Below are 21,874 nucleotides of genomic sequence, written 5' to 3' on the forward strand. Positions count from 1 at the left end.
CCAAAAGTGAGGCGTCCGACGGGACAGGTCAGGAGGACGACCTGGACGCCAAGAACAAGGATCCCCATGGAGACAAAAGCATGCAACTGCTCCGGACGAAGGAATCCCCAGATGCGGCCGCGAGACGAAAGGGCATCGGTCGCCGCCGAGGCTCGGTAGGAAGGTGGCCAGTGGCCGGTCGCCAACGAGGCTACATCATGAGGTGGCCGGGGATCAGTCCCTGCCGAGGCTAGGTCATGAAGCGGTTGGGAATCATCAGGAGTGATGAGGACGACGGAGAGAAGGACCAAAGCCATGACCGCCACGATCACCATCATAGCCATCCCGATGCCCTTCCAGTTCCGGGTTGGCCCATCTGAACTCCCCGGCTACTGTCGCCGTCGAGACAGGGGCGTGGGACAGCCGCAGACCGGTCGCCGCCAGGACTGGAACGAAGAGGACTGTGGTACTGTCGCCGTCTTCTGGACAGGAACATGAGGATGCCGATGAGTCGTCACCATGCTCTGTTGCCGTCGAGACGGGGGCGTGTAACGACCGCATGCCAGTGGCCGCCGAAGCAAAAGTGTAGGACGGCCGCGGACTGGTCGCCATCGGAGCAGAAGCATGGGACGGCGCCGGACCGGTCACCGTCGAAGCAGGAGGATGGGGCGGCCGCGGACCGGTCGCCGTCTAAGCAGGAGCGTGGGCGGCCGCGGACCAGTCACCGTCGAAGGATGAGCGTGGGGTGGCCGCGGGCCTGTCGCCGCTGAGACAGGGGTGAGGGATGTCGCCGCCTGTACTGGAACGAAGGGGACTTGACGCCGCCGCCGTCTGCTGGACAGGGGAGTGAGGATGCCGAAGAGCTGCCGCCGTCTGCTGGACCAGAACGTGAAGTGGCTGCGGAGCCATCGCCACCTGTTGGACAGGAACGTGAGGCGGCTGCGGAAACATCGCCACCTCCTTGACAGAGACGTGAGGCGGCTGCGGAACCATTGCCACCTCTTGGACAGGAACGTGAGGCAGCTGCGGAACCATCCCCAGCCCCTGGACAGGAACGTGAGCCGGCTGCGGAACCATCACCACCTCCTGGACAGGAACGTGAGGCAGCTGCGGAGCCATCGACACCTCCTAGACAGGAACGTAAGCCGGCTGCGGAACCATCGGCACCTCCTGGACAGGAACGTGAGGCAGCTGCGGCGCCATCGCCACCTCCTGGATAGGAATGTGAAATTTGGAGATTGGCTCCTGAAACCCCACAGGCGGCAGAACGCTGCGTTGTTGCTCTTTCGGTGTTTGCCTTGGCACTCCTGAACTGGACGCTTGTTCATGAATGAGAGTCGGCTCCTTCGGATGGAGTCCGACTGGCTCATTGTCAGGAATCCCAGAGGAGAACTGGCAGAAACTGGAGGGCGTGAATAGATCATTCTTGGGCACGGCACGGAGCGACGAGAATGATAAAGTCCTCCCCCTCTTAACTGGAGGAAAATATTTCGCCTCGTCTTTATCTGAATTCACTCCAGCCTCTGAACTTAAGCCCTCTGCAATTCGCCTCTGGGTCTTGATCCTTGGGAACACGCACGTTGAAGGCGCTCTGGCAGGCTCATCCTCGATCGCCAATTCCACCCTTTTCCTACGACCGTCGCCCGGACGCCTGTCACCACCGTGACGTAGGTGTGATGCGGCAGTGAATCTGTTGCCCCTCGTGACATGAGCTTGGTTCGAAAAGGGGTCGAAGGATACCGTGGCGTGAGCCTGGGTCAGCAGAGCGTCTGTCGAAGCCGCGACAGGAGTGTGGCACTGCCACGTGAGCTCGGCTCGGTAGCGGATCAGAGGCTACCGCAGTGTGCGCTTGCAGTGAATCTGTTGCCACCGAGACATGGCGCAGCGGTGGATCCGTTGCCACAGCAACGTGAACGTGAGTCAGCAGAGAGTCTGTTGAAACCGCAACATGGGCGTGTCTCGGGAGTGGGTCAGTTGCAACCACAGCGTAGGGCGTGAGTCAGCAACGAGTGTGTTGAAACCGCGACATGGGCGTGTCTCGGGAGTGGGACAGTTGCAACCGCAGCATGAGCGTAAGTCAGTACCGAGTCTGTTGCAACCGCAGCTCGGCTGGCTATCTAATCCTCGCCGCTCTATTTTTGCCCGCATTTTGCGATAAAAGCCCTCGTGATCCTCGAGTCTCCTCCTCACTCTGAGCTCGAGGTTTCGCCACCAGCTCCGGATCTGCTGGTTTGGCTGTTGCCGGTGGGGAGTGGATGGACGAGGATGGTGTCTTTGTTGCCGTGCAGCGTGAGGCACAAGGGAGCACCCGTCCTGGGCGTCTCCTCTGGTCGCCACGCAGAGGACCCGGGTAGATGGCCAAGCGGTTTCCCAAAAACCAATTGGAGGACTTGGACCTACCAGGTGAAGACACTCGGGAGCTGGAAACACGGGGAGGGGAAACAAACTGACTGGGATTAAAGATAGGGAGAGGAAATTCACAGTCATAATCTGAATCATAGTCAGGCAGCCGGTCATATAAATCACGGTCTTCCTCAAAATCCGAAAAATCAGAGTCCAAAGGAATACAAGGTGGTGAGCGGGTCGTGGTCGGGATGTACTCATGACACCCAGGCAGTGCGTGTGACAGGGAATACGCGAACGACATCATGGAGGCTTGGTCCTTTGGCAGTCGGTTTACCTTGCGTCGGTCCCGGCGACACCGGGTCTTTCCTGCTGGGTCCTGATTGGGCCAGATTGTTCTGTCACGACCCATCGGTACGGAGGAGGACGCAAATCCAGGACTCCGGAGACACAGAGGCAATTTGGGAAAAGTGTTTATTCATTCCAAGGTTGGGGATCAGGCAGACAGTCAAGTGGAGCAGCGGTAGTTAGGACGTCGGGCGTAGAGAGCAGGTCCGCGGGCAGACAGGGGTCGGTAAACGGGAGATCGATCAAAGAAGGCAGGAGTATCAAAGACGTCAAGATTACGGCGTCGGTTGGAGGACAGGCGGAGGTAGGTACACCAGGGTTCACGATCAAGAATACAGGAGTGCAGGAACGGGGCATGAGTTGCGACTGTCTGGCAAAGACCAGTCATCCCCTGGGTCCTATAAATACCGGGGGGAATCAGCGAGTCCTAACCAGCGCCGGTGTGCTGGGACCCGCCCAGCCAGGGCTGGACCGCCAGGACCATGACAGTGGGAGTCCACCTATGACTAGAGTATGCATTGATAATTAAGACGTTTAGAGAATAATGCATGATAAAGGTGTTTTCTGCCCTCCAACACAAAGGGGAGAAAAGCAGATGCTCTACTTTGTTTTTGCCTCATCTGTTTTGACTTTCTTTTTTGGTTCAGGCCGCCTATTTTCTTTCCTACTCCTGCTCTCCCTTCTTGCTTCCATGTGGTTCCTCTGACCAAGAGAGAAAAGTTTTGGTCTGGATTTAAAGGTGTGGTACGGTTCTTGTTTTTCCCAGCTTTTTGCTTGCCAGGCTACTGAGAGTAATTTCCAATCTTCTTCTTCTTCTTTTCCTTTCAGCTTGTCCTGTTAGGGGTTGCCACACTGCGTCATCAGATGAACACATATTTGTTTGGCACAGTTTTACGCCAGATGCCCTTCCTGATGCAACCCCTTTGCAATTAGCCAGAGAGCTAGAGAAATTTCCAATCATTCCTAAAATTACACTCTCAACCAAGCTTTAAGCGTAACACAGCAGCAAGGTCAATGGCAGGAAAAGTCATGACTGTAACTGCCCACAGCACGTATGACCACTAATTTTTAAATGTTGGTCCTTTCCCATTTCATTCTCCTTTTTCTTTGTTTTCCTCAACTGTGAACTGATTCTTTCCCAACTTAGAATGTATCTGAGTTGGGTAACCCCGTGACCCACCAAAAGTCAGTAAACATTGCAACAACTACGAAAATAAGTACAAATCTGTGCATATTAGTTCAGGTTTGGTTGAAAGGTCTTAAAAGTGCCAAGTTTATTTACTTCCAAGTTTAGCCATTCACTCTGCATCTCACTTTGGGAATTGTCTCATTCCTAATTGCATTTGTCCCCATTTCCCTGGAGACAAATATTCCACATATCAAGCATTATTTTGGGTACAGTGTTACAAATACTGTAACCAAGAACTAATACTACGTAACTGTGAGAACAGGTTCAGAAAAGATAAAACGATAAAAAAGATTCACCAAGGATTTTAGTTTTGCCCTAGGGTTAGTTATTTAACAACGCCATTACACATCCTTAGTGTACCACTTCATCCCGTTTTAGGTGAAACAAACCCCAGAGAATGGAACATTGTGCTCTGATCCATGAACTCATTAAGTCTGAAAAGGTAATGTGGGTTCCAACAGGCTCACCACCTGTGAGAGGGACCATAGGGGTCGGTGCAATGTAAGCTGGTTGCTCGCCGAAGGTGGGGACCTTGGCGATCCGATCCTCGCCGACAGAAACTGGCTCTAGGAAAATGGAACGTCACCTCTCTGGCAGGTAAAAACCGTGAGCTGGTGTGTGAGATGGAGAAGTTCCGACCACGTATATTCGGACTCGCCTCTACACACCGCTTGGGCTCTGGTACCAGTCCTCTTGAGAAGGGTTGGACTCTGTTCCACACGGTGAGAGGGGCCAAGCAGCTGTGGTATACTTTTTTCCCCTCGGCTCGGCACCTGTACCTTGGGGTTCACCCCGGTGGATAAGAGAGTAACTTACTTTCGCCTTCGGGTGGCAGGATGATTCCTGACTGTTATTTGTGCCTATGCACCAAATGGGTTCTTGGTGCATATGCACCAAACAAGAGTGAGAGTACCCACCCTTTTTGGAGTCCTTAGAGGGAGTCCTGGGGACACCATTGTTCTGCTGGGGGACTTCAATGCTAATGTGGGAAATGACAGCGAGACCTGGAAGGGCGTGACTGGGAAGAACAGTCCCTCCAGTCAGAGCCAGAGTGGTGTCCTGTTACTGGCATAAGGTTGTTCAATGATTGATTTTGTGGTCATGTCAACAGACTTGCAGCCACATGTCTTGGACCAGTGTTTTTCAACCTTTTTTGAGCCACGGCACATTTTTTATATTGGAAAAATTTTGTGGCACACCACTAACGAAAAATGTTACAAAATGACACTCTGTATAGTATATTTAATTACAATATAATTTCTCAATTTATTTCTACTCAGTCAGTGTGAAACCTGGGCCTGTGTAGATGAACACAAAGCCAGGAATTGAAGAAAGACACGCACAAAGCTCTTCTTCAACAGCTTTCAGTCTCTCTCTGTTTTTAGTTTTTATAGCGGTTAGGCTTGAAAAGCTCAGCTCACACAGATATGTTGTGGAAAATGGGAGCAATGTCAGAACAGCTTTGTTGGCCAGAATAGGGAACTGTTTCAGTTCAGTAAGTTCCTCCTGCTCTTGTAAAGTCATGTCCTTTCCAACAACTGATGCCGAGCTGTATGGGTCCCTAACCCAGTCAAAGCATTCAGTGGAGGCTGAAGAGAAATAAAATAACAACTTCTCCTCAATACTTTTCAAATGTTTACCTATTACCTCAGACAGTGCAGCAGTGTTGCTTTGCCGTTTGTCTGTGAGTGGGAACATCTCCAGGTTGGCACGTTGCACATGTTGTTGCCAGAGGTGCACCTTTAAACGGAATCCATTTATTTTATCTGTGCTTGTAAGCAGGTTTTCATTTCCGCCCTGCATCCTTGTGTTCAGTTCATTAAGATGATGAAATATATCAGCCAGGTATGCCAGCTTTGCGCACTACTCATCACTTGCAAACAGATTTGAGTAATCAGACCTCTCATTTGTCAGAAACATTTTAAGTTCCTCTCGCAGCTCATACACACGGGTCAGCACCTTACCGCGCGACAACCATCGGACCTCCGTATGGAGCAATAAGCCTTTATGCTCCGCTCCCATTTCCTCACACAGAGATGCGAATATACGGCTTTTCAGAGGTCATGTCTTTACAAAGTTCACTATGCGCACCACATCGTCCAACACAGGAACCAGTTCTGCTGGTAAAGTCTTAGCAACAGGGCCTCACGGTGCAAAAAACAGTGCGTAACAATCAGATCTGGGTTTCTTTCCTTCACTCTACTCACGAAGCCTTTGGTGCGCCCGACCATGGCTGCGGCTCCATCAGTGCACACACTTGTGCAGTTTTCCCACGTAAGTCCTCCCTGGTCAAGATATTCCGATGTGACCCGAAAAATTTCCTCTCTAGTTGTTTTTTCTGGCAGTGCCTTGCAAAATAGGAAGTTTTCTCTAATGGCATCTCCATCCACAAAACGCACATTGGCCAAGAGCTGAGAATGTCCACTAATATCCGTAGACTCGTCAACTTGCAATCCAAATTTCCTACTAATGGGTATCTTTTCCAAAACATGGCTTTCGATGTCTGTCGACATGTCATCAATACGCCTGGCAATTGTGTTATCAGAGAGCGGGACTTTAGCTATGTCTTTAACCGCATCAGGGCCGAGCATCTCGTTGACAATGGCTTTACAGGCAGGTAGTATTAATGTCTCTGCCACAGTCTGCGGCTTTTTTGATTTAGCAACAAGTTCGGCGACTAGATAACTAGCTTTGACCGCTTTCTCATTTACCTTTGTGGTTTTTCTCATAAACGTTGCCTGTTTCTCTGTGTTTACACGCAGGCAAACAAAATAGTCTATCGGCTTGTTTTGAAGCGACGGGTGTGTCGTTTGGAGATGGCGTTTAAGCTTGCTTGGCACCATGGCGCTGTTGGAAAGCTTCTCGCCACACAGCAGGCATAACGGAATAGGTGTCGTCTCATCCCCGGTGAAAGTAAATCCAAACGAAAGAAAGCTTTCACTATATTGCCTTGAGCTCACCGTCTTTGCTTTCTTTTTCCTACCACTCATACTAGGGCCTTCATCTGGGTCAGAATCTTGTCCAGGGCCCAGTTCGGAGTTTGCAGTTGTCCTTTTTAAAAACTTCTCCATGACTGTCACCACGGCCTCTCAGGTGCATCACTAATTCTCTTGGAGGAACGAGGCAATCAGCTACGTGTTGCCACACGAACAAATATTACATTACTCTGCCAGCCTTTACACCACGGACACTGGACAATGACATAATATTTGCAGAAAATTATTAATAAATGTTAATTTTTAAAAAAAAGGTACATTGTATAATTTCTCACGGCACACCTGACAATCTCTCACGGCACACTAGTGTGCTGCGGCACAGTGGTTGAAAATCACTGCATTACAATATATACAGCATACTTATTTTTTTTATTTCTGCTTTTAATTTATTGTATTGAAGCAAATTCTCGCATGTTATTTGGAATTCTTGGAACGCGTCCTGAAACCATCTTTAAATAGTTGTCGGCGGTCAATTCCATATTGTTTCCAGTTGCTAAAATCAAGGGGACTATTATTAATTTTTAAATCTGGATTTTGACAGATTGTGAGCTAACTGAAATACTATAGATTCTATGCTTTGCCATCAAGCCACTTAGGTGGATGCTATTATTGGATTCTTAAAACATTTATGACATTTGAGACTAGTGGAAATAAAAACAAACAATGTTGATACAGCACTGACTACTTTTATTTTCTTTAAATCCTGTTCAGTACAACCATTTTTGAAGCATATTTAGACTACACTTGGGGATGTCAAGTATACTTTTTTCTTTTCGTAAGGTGAAGGGAGTGGATAATGGAAATGTATGCTTATGGTGAGACACATGTTAATTGATATTTTGGGATATCTTTGGATTAGAAATGAATACTAAATATTTCGATTTCAGTCGCGATATTGTCTCTATTAGCTATGGCAACCGATTTCCTAGTTTGACATATTTTGGAAACAACAACATATTCTAGTGTGACATAATCCACAACAAACAATTTGGCCCGACAATAGCTCTGCTACACCAAACTAAAAAAACCTGCATTTTTTGGGTGAAGATGGCGTGATGTTGCTGTCAGGCTTGAAGTTCACAGGGGATTTACTACTGTGGAAATTTTGGCACTTTTCGTGAATGTTGATGGAAGGGTGGAACGATGGAAGCTGAGGAGGCTTGCATAGATTGCTAGATCTCCTCTCAAGTGGATCACTTGAGAACGGGAACTCCAGTCACTCACATTTGAAAAATGTATGGGTGTGGTCAGTAATGCCCGGAGATATTAAGATGCAGGTGAATTGAATACCAGTATACAACTAAATTAGGGAAAAAAACATCACTTTAAAGCTTCTTGTTAACAGATTAATATACCATAACTGTAAATTAAAAATAAAATAAATACATAACTAAAATAGAAAACAAAAATTTAAAATTCGGAAATGTCTCAAATTTCAAATGATATTAGTAGAACATGATATAAAGCAGTATTTAAATTTTTTCATCAATAAAAATTGTTTATATGACAAACTTAATCTGAAGAAAAGTTAAATGCACTGGCCTGTCAAAGAATAAACACGGTCTATAGTCGTTAGTTTTAGTTTTAGTAGTTTTGAAAATCCTGAAAGTTTAGTTCAACATAATTGCCGTTAGTGGCAACAAACTAGCAATCCATAGTAACAAACATTCCTGTCGGCAATCATGATGTATTGTTACAATCTCGCGTAATTTACGGCAGTATCTATTGTCAATCCATTGATGAAAGCTAGCAGTAGATGATCTATATCTTCCTAAAGCATGTAGAGGGGGAAAGTTTTCAACTTCAAGATAACGTGATAAAAAATAAAATGTCCGTTTGCATTTAGATATATGGACAGACTAGGCTAACATTGGAATCTGAACAATCTCATTCTGATTATAGTTAGATACTGAAACATTACCTGTGTTATATCCAAGAAATCTTTTCAGTGTAACTGAATTTCTTTGACATGGCTCATGAGGAGGATTTACGACGTAAATGCGCTCAGAACATGTGCTCTTGGCATAACATGCTCAGTACAGTTAACTGGGATTTCCTGTTTGCAGGTGAATACTGATTGTCTAGGATCAGGCTTGTTTTGTTACCAACGTTTATGAAATAAACACGTAAATGAATGTAAAGACTACACAAAATAAGCGACATCTTTCAATATCTATGTATTTCTACTCGTAACAAAGTTTGCAAATGTGATTTTTCATGCTAGACTGTGCAGGTTTGCGAGTGCGATGTCGCGTGGGGCGCATATGCGCCTGTCAAATCACAGTGACTGGAACCTTAAAAATAAAATGATCGCTGTAAATATGAACAGGGTAAAACTAAGATCTTAGTTATTAATATACAGTGGCACCTGTACTTACGAAGTTAAATTGTTCCAGACGTCATTTCGTAAACTGAATTTTTCCCAAGTAGAAGAGCAATTTAGCCCTAGCTCATCTGGAATATTGTTTTTGCAGTGAAAATCATTTAAGACTTCTGTTTTGTGTTGGAATCTGAAGTCCAAAAGTTCCTGGTGGGTGTCGGCAGTGTCATGCCAAAGTGTACATTAGCAAAGTGGCCAAAAATCAAAGACAAAATGGGAAAAGTAGCACTGACAGAGAGAGCCATAGGCAACTGCATCTGTGCATGCTGTCAACATATGGTTAGAGCATCTTACATGGGTTTTGTGGAATTGGAGAAGGCGTTCAACATTGTCCTTCAAGGAGTCCTGTGGTGTTCCTTCAGAGGTATTGGGTATCTAAACCCTAATACAGGCAGTTTGGTCTCTCTACAACCGGTGTCAGAGATTGGTCCGCATTCCGGCAGTCAGTCTGACTCTTTTCTGGTGAGTTGGACACAACCAAGGCTGCCCTTTGCCACAGATTCTGTTCCTAACATATATGGACTAGGTGCAGCCGAGGAGTAGATGGTAGAGGAAGAGAGTTGTAGATGTTTGATGGCCTGAGAATTGCATCTCTTTACAGATGATGTGGGACTATTGGCTTCATCGAGGTGTGACCTCAAACTCTCACTGGGTGTGAAGAGGCTGAACTGGTTGCCAGCTAATCGCAGAGCACATAATAAATTCAGGCATGAGGAGAACATAAAAATTCCAAAAAGCCAGGACCGGGATTTTAAACTCAGTCCTCAAAACTGTGAAGCAGATCCGCTAACCAGATGACCATCGCATATGTACAGTATGTGTGTAAGTGTGTGTGGGTGTACACGTTTGTTTGTATATACGGTGACGTAGAAAAAGTCTTTGCACCCCTACTGATTTCTTTTTTTTTTTTTGTATATTTATCACACACAGAGGTTTCAAATCATCAAACCAATTTTAATATCACTCAGACACAACCCAAGAAAATGCAAAATGTAGTTTTTAAATGACGATTAAATTCATTAAGGCACAAAAAAATCCAAACCTTTTCCGAAAAATGGCAATTACTTTTTCACAGATTATATATATATATATATATATATATATATATATATATATATATATATATATATATATATATATATACACACACACGTACATATCCATTTTCTGAGCCGCTTATCCTCACAAGGGTCACAGGAGTGCTGGAGGCTATCCCAGCTATCAACGGTACACCCTGAACTAGTTGCCAGCCAATCGTAGGGTACAGAGACAAACACCCCCACTCACAATAACACCAGGGGGCATTTTTTTTTTGTCTTTAAGTGTCCATTTAATATTGCATGTCTTTGGGATGTGGGAGGAAACCCACAACACGGGGGTGGACCCAAATGCAGGCGTTTCTAGGCAACGACATGATATTGAAAGTGGCTTTATTCCGGAAACAGGTCAAGACCAGTTTGTAGCAGTCCAACAAGGCTGAGGCACAAAATCGCAAGACGAAAGGCAGGATCCAAAAACATGAAACAAGGTCCGATGACTAAAGAACAAACTAAGAATTTCACAGACTTGCTGTGACAACACTAAACTTGCAACCTACGCCCAGGAGCGGAGAATCCAACGCAGTATATGCATTGCAACAAACTAGCAAATGCCAGTGACAAAAGCTCCAACTCAAATGCTTGGTTTAATTACAGTGCTAATGTGAGACACCTGTGACAGGTGTCAGAGTTGGAACCGCCCAGAGCAGTGGCCTGGCCACGTCCCTCTTGGCAGTGGCCAAGCCTTGCTCATGACAAAAGGAGAATGTGCAAACTCCACAATGGGCTGGGATTGAACCAGGGTCTTCAGAATTCACTCACTATATATATATATATATATATACAAAATTCAGCCCTATGGGGGCACAAACCAGTGCAATCTGTAGGCCGGCCCAAGCGGAAGGGCATCCGGCGTAAAAGCTGTGCCAAACAAACATGAGCGTTCATATATATATATATATATATATATATATATATATATATACACACTGTACATATGGTGACATGCATATGGTGAGCAGCTATACAGCGTTGGACTCACAGTTCTGAGAGCAGAGATTCAAATCCATCTTGCATCTTCTTCCCGTGCCTACGTGGGTTTTCTCCAGCCACTCTGGTTTCCTCCAATATCCCAAAATATCCATTAATTGGAAACTCTAAATTTGCCCCTTGGTGTGATTGTGAGTGCGACTGTTGTCTGTCTCTTTGTGCCTTGTGACTGGCTGGCAACCAGTTCATGGTGTACCCTGCCTTCTCCCCGATGACATCTGGGATAGGCTCCAGCACTCCCGAGATAAGCGGCGAAGCAAATGGATATATATATATATATATATATATATATATATATACACACACACACACACACACACACACACTGCCTACACAGGCAGTATGTGGGACAATGTAAGATTCTTCTACTTACAGATGTGAAATGCAATTATTGGTCACTGCTTCGTGAGCGCCATCATATTTACAGTGAATAAAACAAGTATTTGAACACCCTGCTATATTGGAAGTTCTCCCACTTAGAAACCATGAAGGGGTCTGAAATTTTCACCGTAGGTGCATGTCCACTGTGAGAGAGATAATATAAAAAGAAAAATCCAGAAATAACAATGTATGATTTTTTAACGATTTATTTGCGTGATACAGCTGCAAATAAGTACGTGAACACCTTAGAAAACTAATGTTAATATTTGGTACAGTAGCCTTTGTCTGCAATTACAGAGGTCAAACGTTTCCTGTAGTTGTTCACCAGGTTTGCACACACTCCAGGAGGGATTTTGGTCCACTCCTCCACATAGATCTCTAGATCATACAAGTTTCTGGGCTGTCGCTGAGAAACACAGAGTGTCAGCTCCCTCCAAAAAATTTGTATTGGGTTTAGGTCTGCAGACTGGCTAGGCCATGCCAGAACCTTGATATGCTTCTTACGGAGCCACTGCTTGGTTTTCCTGGTGGTGTACTTCAGGCCATTGTTATGTTGAAAGACCCAGCCACGACCCATCTTCAATGCTCTCACTGAGGGAAAGAGGTTGTTCCTCAAAATCTCACAATACATGACCCCAGTCATCCTTTCAATAATACAGTGCAGTCGTCCTGTCCCGTGTGCAGCACCCCCACCCCAAAGCATGATGCCACCACCTACATGTTTCACAGTAAGGATGGTGCTCTTGGGATGGAACTCATCATTCATCTTCCTCCAAACACGGTCTGTGGAATTATGACCAAAAAGTTCAATTTTGGCCTCATCTGACCACAAAGCTTTCTCTCTTGACTCCTCTTTATCATCCAAATGGTCATTGAAAATTTTAAGACGGGCCTTGACATGTGCTGGTTTAAGCAGGGGAACCTTCTGTGCCATGCACAATTTCAAACAATGACATCTTAGTGGATTACCAACAGTCACCTTGGAAATTGTGGTACCAGCTCTTTTCAGGTCATTAACCAAGTCCTGTCATGTAGTCCTGGGCTGATTCCTCACCTTTCTAAGGATCATTGAGACCCCGCGAGGTGATATCTTGCATGGGGCTCAACTCCGATTGAGATTGACCGTCATATGTTTAGCTTCTTCCATTTTCTAATGATTGCTCCAACGGTAGACCTTTTTTCACGAAGCTGCTTGGCAATATCTCCATAGCCCTTTCCAGCTGTGTGGAGTTGTACAATTTTGTATCTGGTGTCTTTGGACAGCTCTTTGGTCTTGGCCATGTTACAAGTTTGAGTCTTACTGATTGTATGGGGTGGACAAGTGTTTTTATGCAGCTAACGACATCACACAGTGGTCAGGGTCAGAATTCTAGCCGATAGACAGGTGTTCAAATACTTATTTAGTTTATTTTATTTAAATCGTTAAAAAAAAATCATACATTGTTATTTATGGATTTTTCTTTTGAGATTACGTCTCTCACAGTGGACTTGCACCTATGATGAAAATCTCAAACCCCTCCATAATTTCTAAGTGGGAGAATTTGCGCCATAGCAAGGTGTTCAAATACTTATTTTCTTCACTGTACATACACACCAAAGTGCTTACTAGCATGTTTGCTGACAGTGTAACCAGTATGTTTAAGTGGACAGTAATCCCTCTCTACTTCGCGGATCACCTATCGCGGATTCAGTGCATTCCAGATTTTCTTTGTTTTACTTACCCTCAATCGCAGATCGACACACCAGATGTGAATAGGAGAAGTACAGCTGGGAACTCAAGCGAAAATATGACTCCAAAACCTTCCTCACTTTCTCGCTAACATCAAGGAATAGACGGACATCCATCAGTGAAACCATTCCTTCTTGTGCCATCTGATGGAGAAGCATAATCTGATGTGAGGGAAATGAAAGTGAGGAAAAAAATAGTTTGCTCTTGATTTTCACAAATTTGTCCCCTAACATTTAAGCAAAGAAAAATATAAAAGCTTACACAACTTTTTTTTTTTTTATCTGGAAAAAAAAGTACGTAGAGTCCTGCCATCTTGATCATACTTGACTGTATGGGTGACATAGCACTATTGACAATGCCTATTCAAATGCCTCTTGCTTTGACCCCCTGCCAGCCGCCAAAATTGCTCACATAATGCATATCAATAACAGGGCAGGAGGTCACTTCAAAATTAAAGCCCAACAAATAATACAGGGATATACAGCCTATGTTCGGCTTTTTTTCTTTCTCAGTGCATTGAATGTACTGTACTGTTCATGTTGTCTTGTAAGATGTTTTGCCTCTCATCTCAGCAGGATTCATTAATTTATGCAAATAGAGGTAGGACAGTATTTTCTTTTGAAGTTGGACCACATGGTAGTACTGTGTAACCATAATGCATAGGTAGTGTGAGCAATCATTGTTGCAGGTGGTTTGACTTGGACTAGAGGCTGGAATTAAATAAATAACTCTAAAGTCTGTGCAGGATGTGGCTTTTCCATCCCTATGATCAAGTCTTTTCTCTTGGACACGTGCATTTGTGATTATCAGCAATTACCAGGAATATAGTAGCTGCGCCTTTTCTGGAGAGACCTGTTTGCATATCCTTGCCCACAAAACTCTATTGATAGCTTTTTGGTCCAAAATTGTATAAAACCTTGCTACAGTTGCAAAACGTTTCTTTAGTTTTCATTTTCGTTATTAAAATGAGCATTCTCTGTGACGAAATTAGCAAACTACATACACAAGTAACGTTGCTTTCATGAATACCAGCCAATATGGACGTCCCCAATGGACTGAAAACGTCACTGTAAAAGTGGAACAAATCAATATAGAGGTGTTTTTTTTAAACTGCACTTAAAATATAAGTTACTGTTTCCAGACTGGCGGCACAGTGGTGCAACTGGCTGGAGCATTAGCCACATGGTTCTGAGGACTGGAGTTCAAATCCCAGCCCTCCCGTGCCTGTGTGGGTTTTCCCCAGGCACTCGGTTTCCTCCACATCCCTAAAACATGCATTAATTGGAGGCTCAAAATTGCCCCTAGGTGTGATTGCGAGTGTGACAGTTGTCTGTCTCTATGTGCTCTGCGATTGGCTGGCAACCAGTTCAGGGTGTACCGCGCCTTCTGCCCGATGATAGCTGGGATAGGCTACAGCACTCCACCGACCCTTATGAGGATAAGTGGCTCAGAAAATGGATAGATGGATGTTTACAGACCTTCAGAGCCTTCAAAATAGTAATTCCCTGAAACATATCAGCAGTGGAGTGGGGGGAAGGATGTCCATGGTAACCATCACCTTTGAAAGCAGCTGCCTACACATTAAACAAAAAATAAATGACTTTGAATGATGATGTGATGAGCAAGAACACAATGTACAGTATGAATTATTGTATGAAAACACTTAGAGCAGGACCAAATATCAAAAAAGAAAGAAGTGAAAACTGATGACCAAGAATGTCTGGTAGGCTTTTTGTAATCTGATTTTGTTAAGTAGCTCTATCTAAGATGTAGGCATCTTGACAAATGGTAACTAGACCAAAACCAGTTTGTCAAAGACTTCATTGTTCTAGTGCATCGACGGGTGTCATTCATCCGTTAGAATGACACCCAGACTCCCAAATAAATTCACCCCACTTGGTGACATTGAACAGTTTAAATTGCTTTGGCTTCCGTTTTTCTCCATCCCAGGCCCATCTCATATTTCAAGTTGGCAATGAAGTGAGTACTTTCTCACGATTGAATCTGGCTGCTGTGCTGTGTTGTTGATGGCAGGAGGTGTACACGGTAATGAATGAATGTTGCGTGTGGAGTCGATGAGTTAAGTGTAACTTTGAATACTTTGACTCCTGGTAAATTTGTTATTCATTATCATTTAAGAATAAAATGGAGGAAAGGCCCTCTTTTGCTCAGAAGTGACAAAAAGAAATAATATACTGTTATATTAGCAATATTTGATCGTGACATTGTATTTTCTTTATTGCAAGTGTCTCATATACAGTATCAACACCTCTGACTTCTGTGTTGGCCATCCATGAACAGGATATTCACACAAAAAAAGATGAACAAAGTGGCAGGCTTAGACCTTGTCTTCCCATCCTGCCTCAAAATCTGTGTGGACCAGCTCATCCCAGTCTTCACAGAGATCTTCAATAGATCTCTGGAACTGTGCGAAATTACATTTGACTTCAAACACTCCCCCAAGTAAAACTTGAAGCCTTGTCTGTTCGCCTTCTTTTAATAGAGAGTCAAGCTTTTAAACCTGACATTTGGTCCTTCGAGCCGGATCCCAACACACCACCGCCCATTGAGGAGGGAGAAGACACACCGAAGTCTGTCGACAGCCAGGAGCATTTAGCTGTTCCTGAAGAAAAGCCCTGGTGGGACGTGAATTCGCGGCCAGGCCGGTGTTAGAGTCCAATCTCCCCTCGGTGGACGAAGGTTGAGGGGATCACGAACAACTGGCGTCCAGACAACGCGTGAACCGGTAAGTGAAGACTACTCCGCCAGAAGGAGGTTGAAGGCTACTCCGCCAGAAGGAGGTTGAAGGCTACTCCGCCAGAAGGAGGTTTTAAGGTTACTCCACCTTTAAAGAGGTTATTTATTAGGATCCATAAATGTGTGAGTAAGTGAATGCAAGTGTGAATGCCATTACTTGTGGAATCATAGGTCACGGATGGAAACCTAACGGTGCTAACAGAAGTCTGTGCTCCGGTGAAGTACACAAGGTAGTGGATTAGGACTTGGGTCCCAAAAAGGACAAGTAGTCTGTACGGGACAAATGTAGAAAAACATAATGGTGAGCGGGAATAATAAGTCTGCACTAGAGGGGATGTAAACTTTATGAAATAAGGTTTAGCAGGCAGCATGATGTTTCTTAAAGAAATGGGAAGGAAAAAAAAAAGAAAAATAGCATGGCTTAAATGCCAAATTAACAGTTGAAGGATGCAGCAGGTTGGTAGAAAGATTGATGGCAAGTGTTACAGGGAAGTAAGGCAAAGCCAAGATTAAAACTTACATTTTAGGATGGCGAGAGGTTTGTTAGCATAGGCAAGAAAAAGAAAGGCAGGAGAGTCAGCTGAAGTAATGCAACAAGTGGGTATATTAAAACCAGCTACAACAGTTTAAAACAGGCTAAACAAGGTGAGAAAGAAAGAGAGCTGTAAGAAAATCTTGAAAAAAAAAAACAAAAAGAAAAAAAAATGCTGTCTCCCTGGGAAATACATTCGCTGATAAAAGCGCCAAGGAGGCAGCAACAGGAAAATATGGCACACACATAGTGACACAATCACAAGCCCCCAACCCTCCTATTGATTTAACAGTTCTAAAAGATGTGCAAAACGTTCTCCTCAAAGTGAAACTCAGTGATGACTTACAGAAAAAACTGAATTAGAAGATAATATACATTAGTGGTCTCAAAATTGCGGTCCGCGGGCCATTTTTGGCCCCCAAGATGATGTTTGCGGCCCCCACCTTACTTACTATGAAAGTCAAATGATGTTGTGGCCATGAAGTTTTAGATGAATGGCACTTTACGGTGTTGTGTGCAGAGCTGGTGAACCTACCAATCACGGTGGGGTTGTGGCTTTCGGGGTGTGACAGTGACAAGTCCTGATGCAAGCTGAGAAACATTTTTCATTGAGTAAAAGTTAGTGATTTTCCCATGGAGGGTTTTATTAGTTTTGTGCACAACCTGTTTACACCAGCTTTCTTGCTTATCTAATTTTGGGTTTAAAAATAAAAATGAAAAATTCTTTTAAATTGTGTACAACTAGAATCACTAGGGGGTAGTGCTACACACGTCTGCCTTTGGTGTGGGCAGTATGGGATCGATTCCCGCTCAGTGATGGTGCCGATATCTGCCCTGTGACTGACTGGCGACAAATTCAGGGTGTAGTCCACCTTTCGCCCGAATTTAGCTGGAATTGGCTTCAGCTTTCATGCAACTCTTGTGAGGATAAGCGGCTTGAATAATGACATGTTATGACAAATTGTGTGCCTATGCGCTGAGCCTGCGTCCCAGCCTCAGCCAGAATGTGTCTTCAGCGGCCCTGATGTGAATGGACTTTTGAGACCACTGATATACATAATCAGGGGAAAACTTGTATTACCAAAAAAAAAAAAAAAAAAAAAAAATCTGTTTAAAACACTGACAATTTTGAGTCATGGGCCTTGCATGTCTCAACAGGAGAGATGGTAATGGTAGATATTATACAGACATTTTCGGACCTTTGGATTCAATTCTTACTCAAAAAATTTTGTAGATCATGTCTTAATTGCTACAAACACAATACTCAAGGGAACTGCAGACCTAAGAGAGGGCAGTTTCCCCAAGGTAGTCAGCCTTTCCAATTTTTACACATCAATTTTATTTGAGTTAAACAGCATTACAAATGTAGTTTAGTATTGATCTGCCCCTTATCTAAATGGGTGGAGATTTTTCCATGTACAAGTGCTGATGCTATTATTGTGGCAAAGTTGTTGTGTAAATATATTATTCCTTCTCATGGCATCCAAGAAAAATTGTATGGCAACAATGTGCCACATTTTGTAGTAGTATCTGCAAATCTAGAAATAACTTGAAAAAAATAATAATCATTGTCCAGAATTAGTGGAACGAAGCAATGGGACAGTGAAGTCTTGATTAAGGAAAACTACATTTTGTAAAACTGTATATGAAAATAACCCCAACAGATAAAGGATTGTTCCCATTTGAAATAGTATCTAGTAGATTAGATTAGATTAGATTAGACTGCCCATGGTAGAGCGGCCAGTGCAGCAGTCAGAAGAAAATACTTTAAGTGATTGGGTGAAAGAGATGCTGCTAAATAAAACTGTAAAAGAAGCAAATGATCTGCCGCCTACTGTGCCTTCTTCACAGGTGCTGTTGGTGTCCATTGGTGATTGGGTCCTGAGAAAAATCATCTATAGGAAGTGTTCCTCACCTCGCTGGGATGGTCCACTCCCACGGTGATAAAGATAGCAGAACGTCCCACATGGATACACTTGTCCCACTGCAAGCCTGTGGCTCTCTTTTCATTCAATGACGAGTAGCGGTGGAAGTCCGGCTACAAAGGGTGAGGTAGCAATAGGCTGCCCTGGTCTCAAACCGGTGAAGTATTCAGCTGATCCGCGCTTGAGCATGTTAGGTAAAGGAGAGCCACTATTGGGACTGCTGGCCTTCGTGCTGTTCGGACCATGACTCCTCCACACTGCCCAGTCGGGGACTGTATGTGTTTATCACTGGATCTATGGACATGAATCATCATGGAGCAAGGACAATCCCACCTCTCCAATGGACGCCAACACCTGGTACTCTTATGTGAATATGGTGTCCCTCCGTGGACAACCAATGACAGATCAACAAGTGTGGTGAAGCTGGAACTACTCAGATGCCCTGCCATGAAAAGAAGTATGCAGCAGTGACGAGTCCGACAATGCCAGAAATTCCACCTACTGGTCCCAGACTTCATGCCGGGCCAGGAGAGGATGCAGAGAGAAACCATCTGAGGTCTTCAGGACGGATCTAATCACCACCATGAAGGTACATGACTCGTACCAGCTCAAAGCAGAGGATTACTACGTCCTGGCCGATCCATACAAGCAGAAGCGAGAAAAAGGGTATCCACGTGCCCATTAGCCCGCAGTCCATCCCGGAGCCCGTGGCCCGGGTGCTAACTGACAAAAGCAAGGATGTCATGTTCATCAGGCCCAAGAAGCTGATCCGCACATCTGCTACACTGGTCCTCAGTTATGTGGACATCAGGACTTTGGCGGAGGACGTGTGTCACTACGACCTCAACGAGGAAGATGTCACCTGGCTGCAGGTCATCGACGAGGAGTTTGCAAGGTTTCCCTTCTTCCACTGGATGAATTCGCCATAGAGTGCTGAGCACCGTTGTCATTACAACATGGCACACACTACAGAGACACAGTAGGGCCTTGGTATCGAGTACAACGAAAATGTGGTGTGAGACGTGCCAGTTCCCCAACGGAGAGGACGACAACGAGATGGTGTTCTGCAACAAGTGCAATATCTGCGTCCACCAGGTATCCTGCCAAAGTGCCAGTTGTGCCCGAAAACGGGCGATGTTATGAAACCCACCCGCAGTGGAAACAAGTGGGTCCATGTCAGCTGTGCCTTGTGGATCCTAAAGATGAGCAATGGGAACCTGGAGAAGATGGAGCACGTCACCAACGTGTCGCACACTCCCAGCAACAGCCTCCACTCTGGCATGGAGACACCATCGTCACTCAGAACGACAAAGTTAAGGTCAATTACTACTGGCCCAAGCACTCGGGCCTTAAAGGCAGTGACTCTGTGGAGCGGGACTCCACCACTGAAGGTGAAAATGAGGAAAGCGTCGGGAGCAAGACGGGCAAATTGAGAGGAAAGTTTGGAAGGGACAATAAAGACGACATGGCCGCCCTCAGCCTTATCCCTTCGCCTTGCTGTCCCCCTCGTCGTTGCAGTCGTCCTTGTGTCTTGTTTGTAAATGTGACCCGCAGGAAAAGCGTGTCAATGTCAGCAAGATGAAATTGCAAGAGATGGAGGAGGTCTTCAGTTTGTGGACGCTGAGGAAGTGGGCCGTCACCTCAAGATAACACCCAAGACAGTTGACTTCCTGTACCAGTAATAGAAGCTGAAGGACAAAGCTGACTTCAACCAGCTGCTGCTCATGCCTAAGAAGGACGAGGAGGACACACTGGCCAGTCGTGAACACGAGGTGTTGCTGAGATGACTGCAGCTATTCACGCACCTCTGCCAAGACCTGGAGGAGAGGGTGTGCAACATGACTTGCATGGTGATGAAGATGTAAAGACTGTTGTTTGGAAAAATACGCGCGATGGAGTGCAGGACAATGGCCTGACTTTAAATGGACAAGGACTCTGCACTGTCACCAGCAGACCTGAAGAATCTCTTCTGTTTGCCCTTACATACCGTGGGTCGCCAAAGTCTACATGACTGTCCCAATCACCAGCGAGGGTTACATCTCTAGTCACGGGTTCCACTGTCAGTGGAGGCTGTGTGTCCTTACCTCGACATCAACAGTTCCCTTTCTCCTACATGTTTCCCGACTCCAGTACCAAGAACATCTACACCTGACTTGCTTGGGCTGCTGTATACCCGCACTTGATGAGTTCAGAAATGAGCAACAATGTTCACCCACTGTTTATTTGTTATGATGATGATGATGATGATGATTATTACTATTGGTCCTGGTTCATGTCCGGACCTTGGTATTTTGTTATGATGAAGTTCCTTGTAGCCGTAAATACGGTTCTGTTTTTTTTCTGCCTTTTCACGATGTGTATAATTGGACGTTTGGAATCTATGATGATTCGACCAAGATCAAAAGTTATTGTGAACTATTCCCTTCTACAACAAGTAGACCATGATTATATGCAGCTACAGCCAAAAGGAAACTTTTGATGCCTTTTATACGCTCAAGTATAAATTATGAGCTTTCTGAAAATGCAACAGCCTTCTCATGTCCCCACTCGTATTTCCAAAATGATAAGCAGGAGGGAAATGTTAAAATAATCATTCATATGTTCTCATTTTGTACATACTGTAGTTGGTTACACATCACCACCAAGCTCGTACCTTTGAACTCACTGTCTTGGAAACAGATGTCATCAATCAAACAGATGTAATCAATCAAACAGTCACACACACTCACACACACACTCATGTGATTCACTGAATAAAAAGAAGCTGCAAGGGGACACAAGTTGGAGTTAGTTGGAAGCAGGGAAGTCCTGTCGCTCCCCTTGCAGCAAGTAAAACTTGAAGCCTTGTCTGTTCGCCTTCTTTTAATAGAGAGTCAAGCTTTTAAACCTGATAATTACCAATTTATTCCCAAATTTATTAGTAGTAGAGAATACATTTTGCTCTCAGGCCATGGGATACATTACTGTTTTCCTCGTGACAACAGTACCTAGTAATAATTCCAGGTCTTTTTAGGCACTCCATAGGTATTTCTTGGCTTTATAACAATTCTCCTGATTATTCCTTTGTCATAACTTTTTCAAGGAGCACTTGATTGGGCCAAATTTATGGTTGTGTGATTGGCTTTCCACTTCCACATTTTCGCCCAACAATGCTCACTGAACTATTCAGAAGATTAGATATGCTCCAATAACCAATGCCATCATTATGTTTTGCAAAACCTAGTGTGG

The 21,874-nt window shown here is 44.7% G+C and overlaps 1 protein-coding gene across 3 annotated transcripts in view; it reads right to left on the reverse strand.

Annotated features, from left to right (window-relative positions):
• p3h1 (prolyl 3-hydroxylase 1) overlaps window positions 1-21,874 on the reverse strand; it is a 72,980-nt gene that overhangs the window by 2,959 nt on the left and 48,147 nt on the right. For 2 of the 3 annotated variants that reach the window (XM_061831576.1, XM_061831577.1), the window contains 2 exons: window positions 14,911-15,006; window positions 13,425-13,575 (listed from right to left, as the gene is read on the reverse strand). In XM_061831576.1, coding sequence (XP_061687560.1) covers window positions 13,425-13,575; window positions 14,911-15,006 — 247 coding nt within the window. The remainder of the gene's footprint in view (window positions 1-13,424; window positions 13,576-14,910; window positions 15,007-21,874) is intronic. The other variant, XM_061831578.1, reaches the window with a different exon arrangement.

This window comes from Syngnathoides biaculeatus, chromosome 10 (assembly GCF_019802595.1).
Source record: "Syngnathoides biaculeatus isolate LvHL_M chromosome 10, ASM1980259v1, whole genome shotgun sequence".
Taxonomy (NCBI): Eukaryota; Metazoa; Chordata; class Actinopteri; order Syngnathiformes; family Syngnathidae; genus Syngnathoides; species Syngnathoides biaculeatus.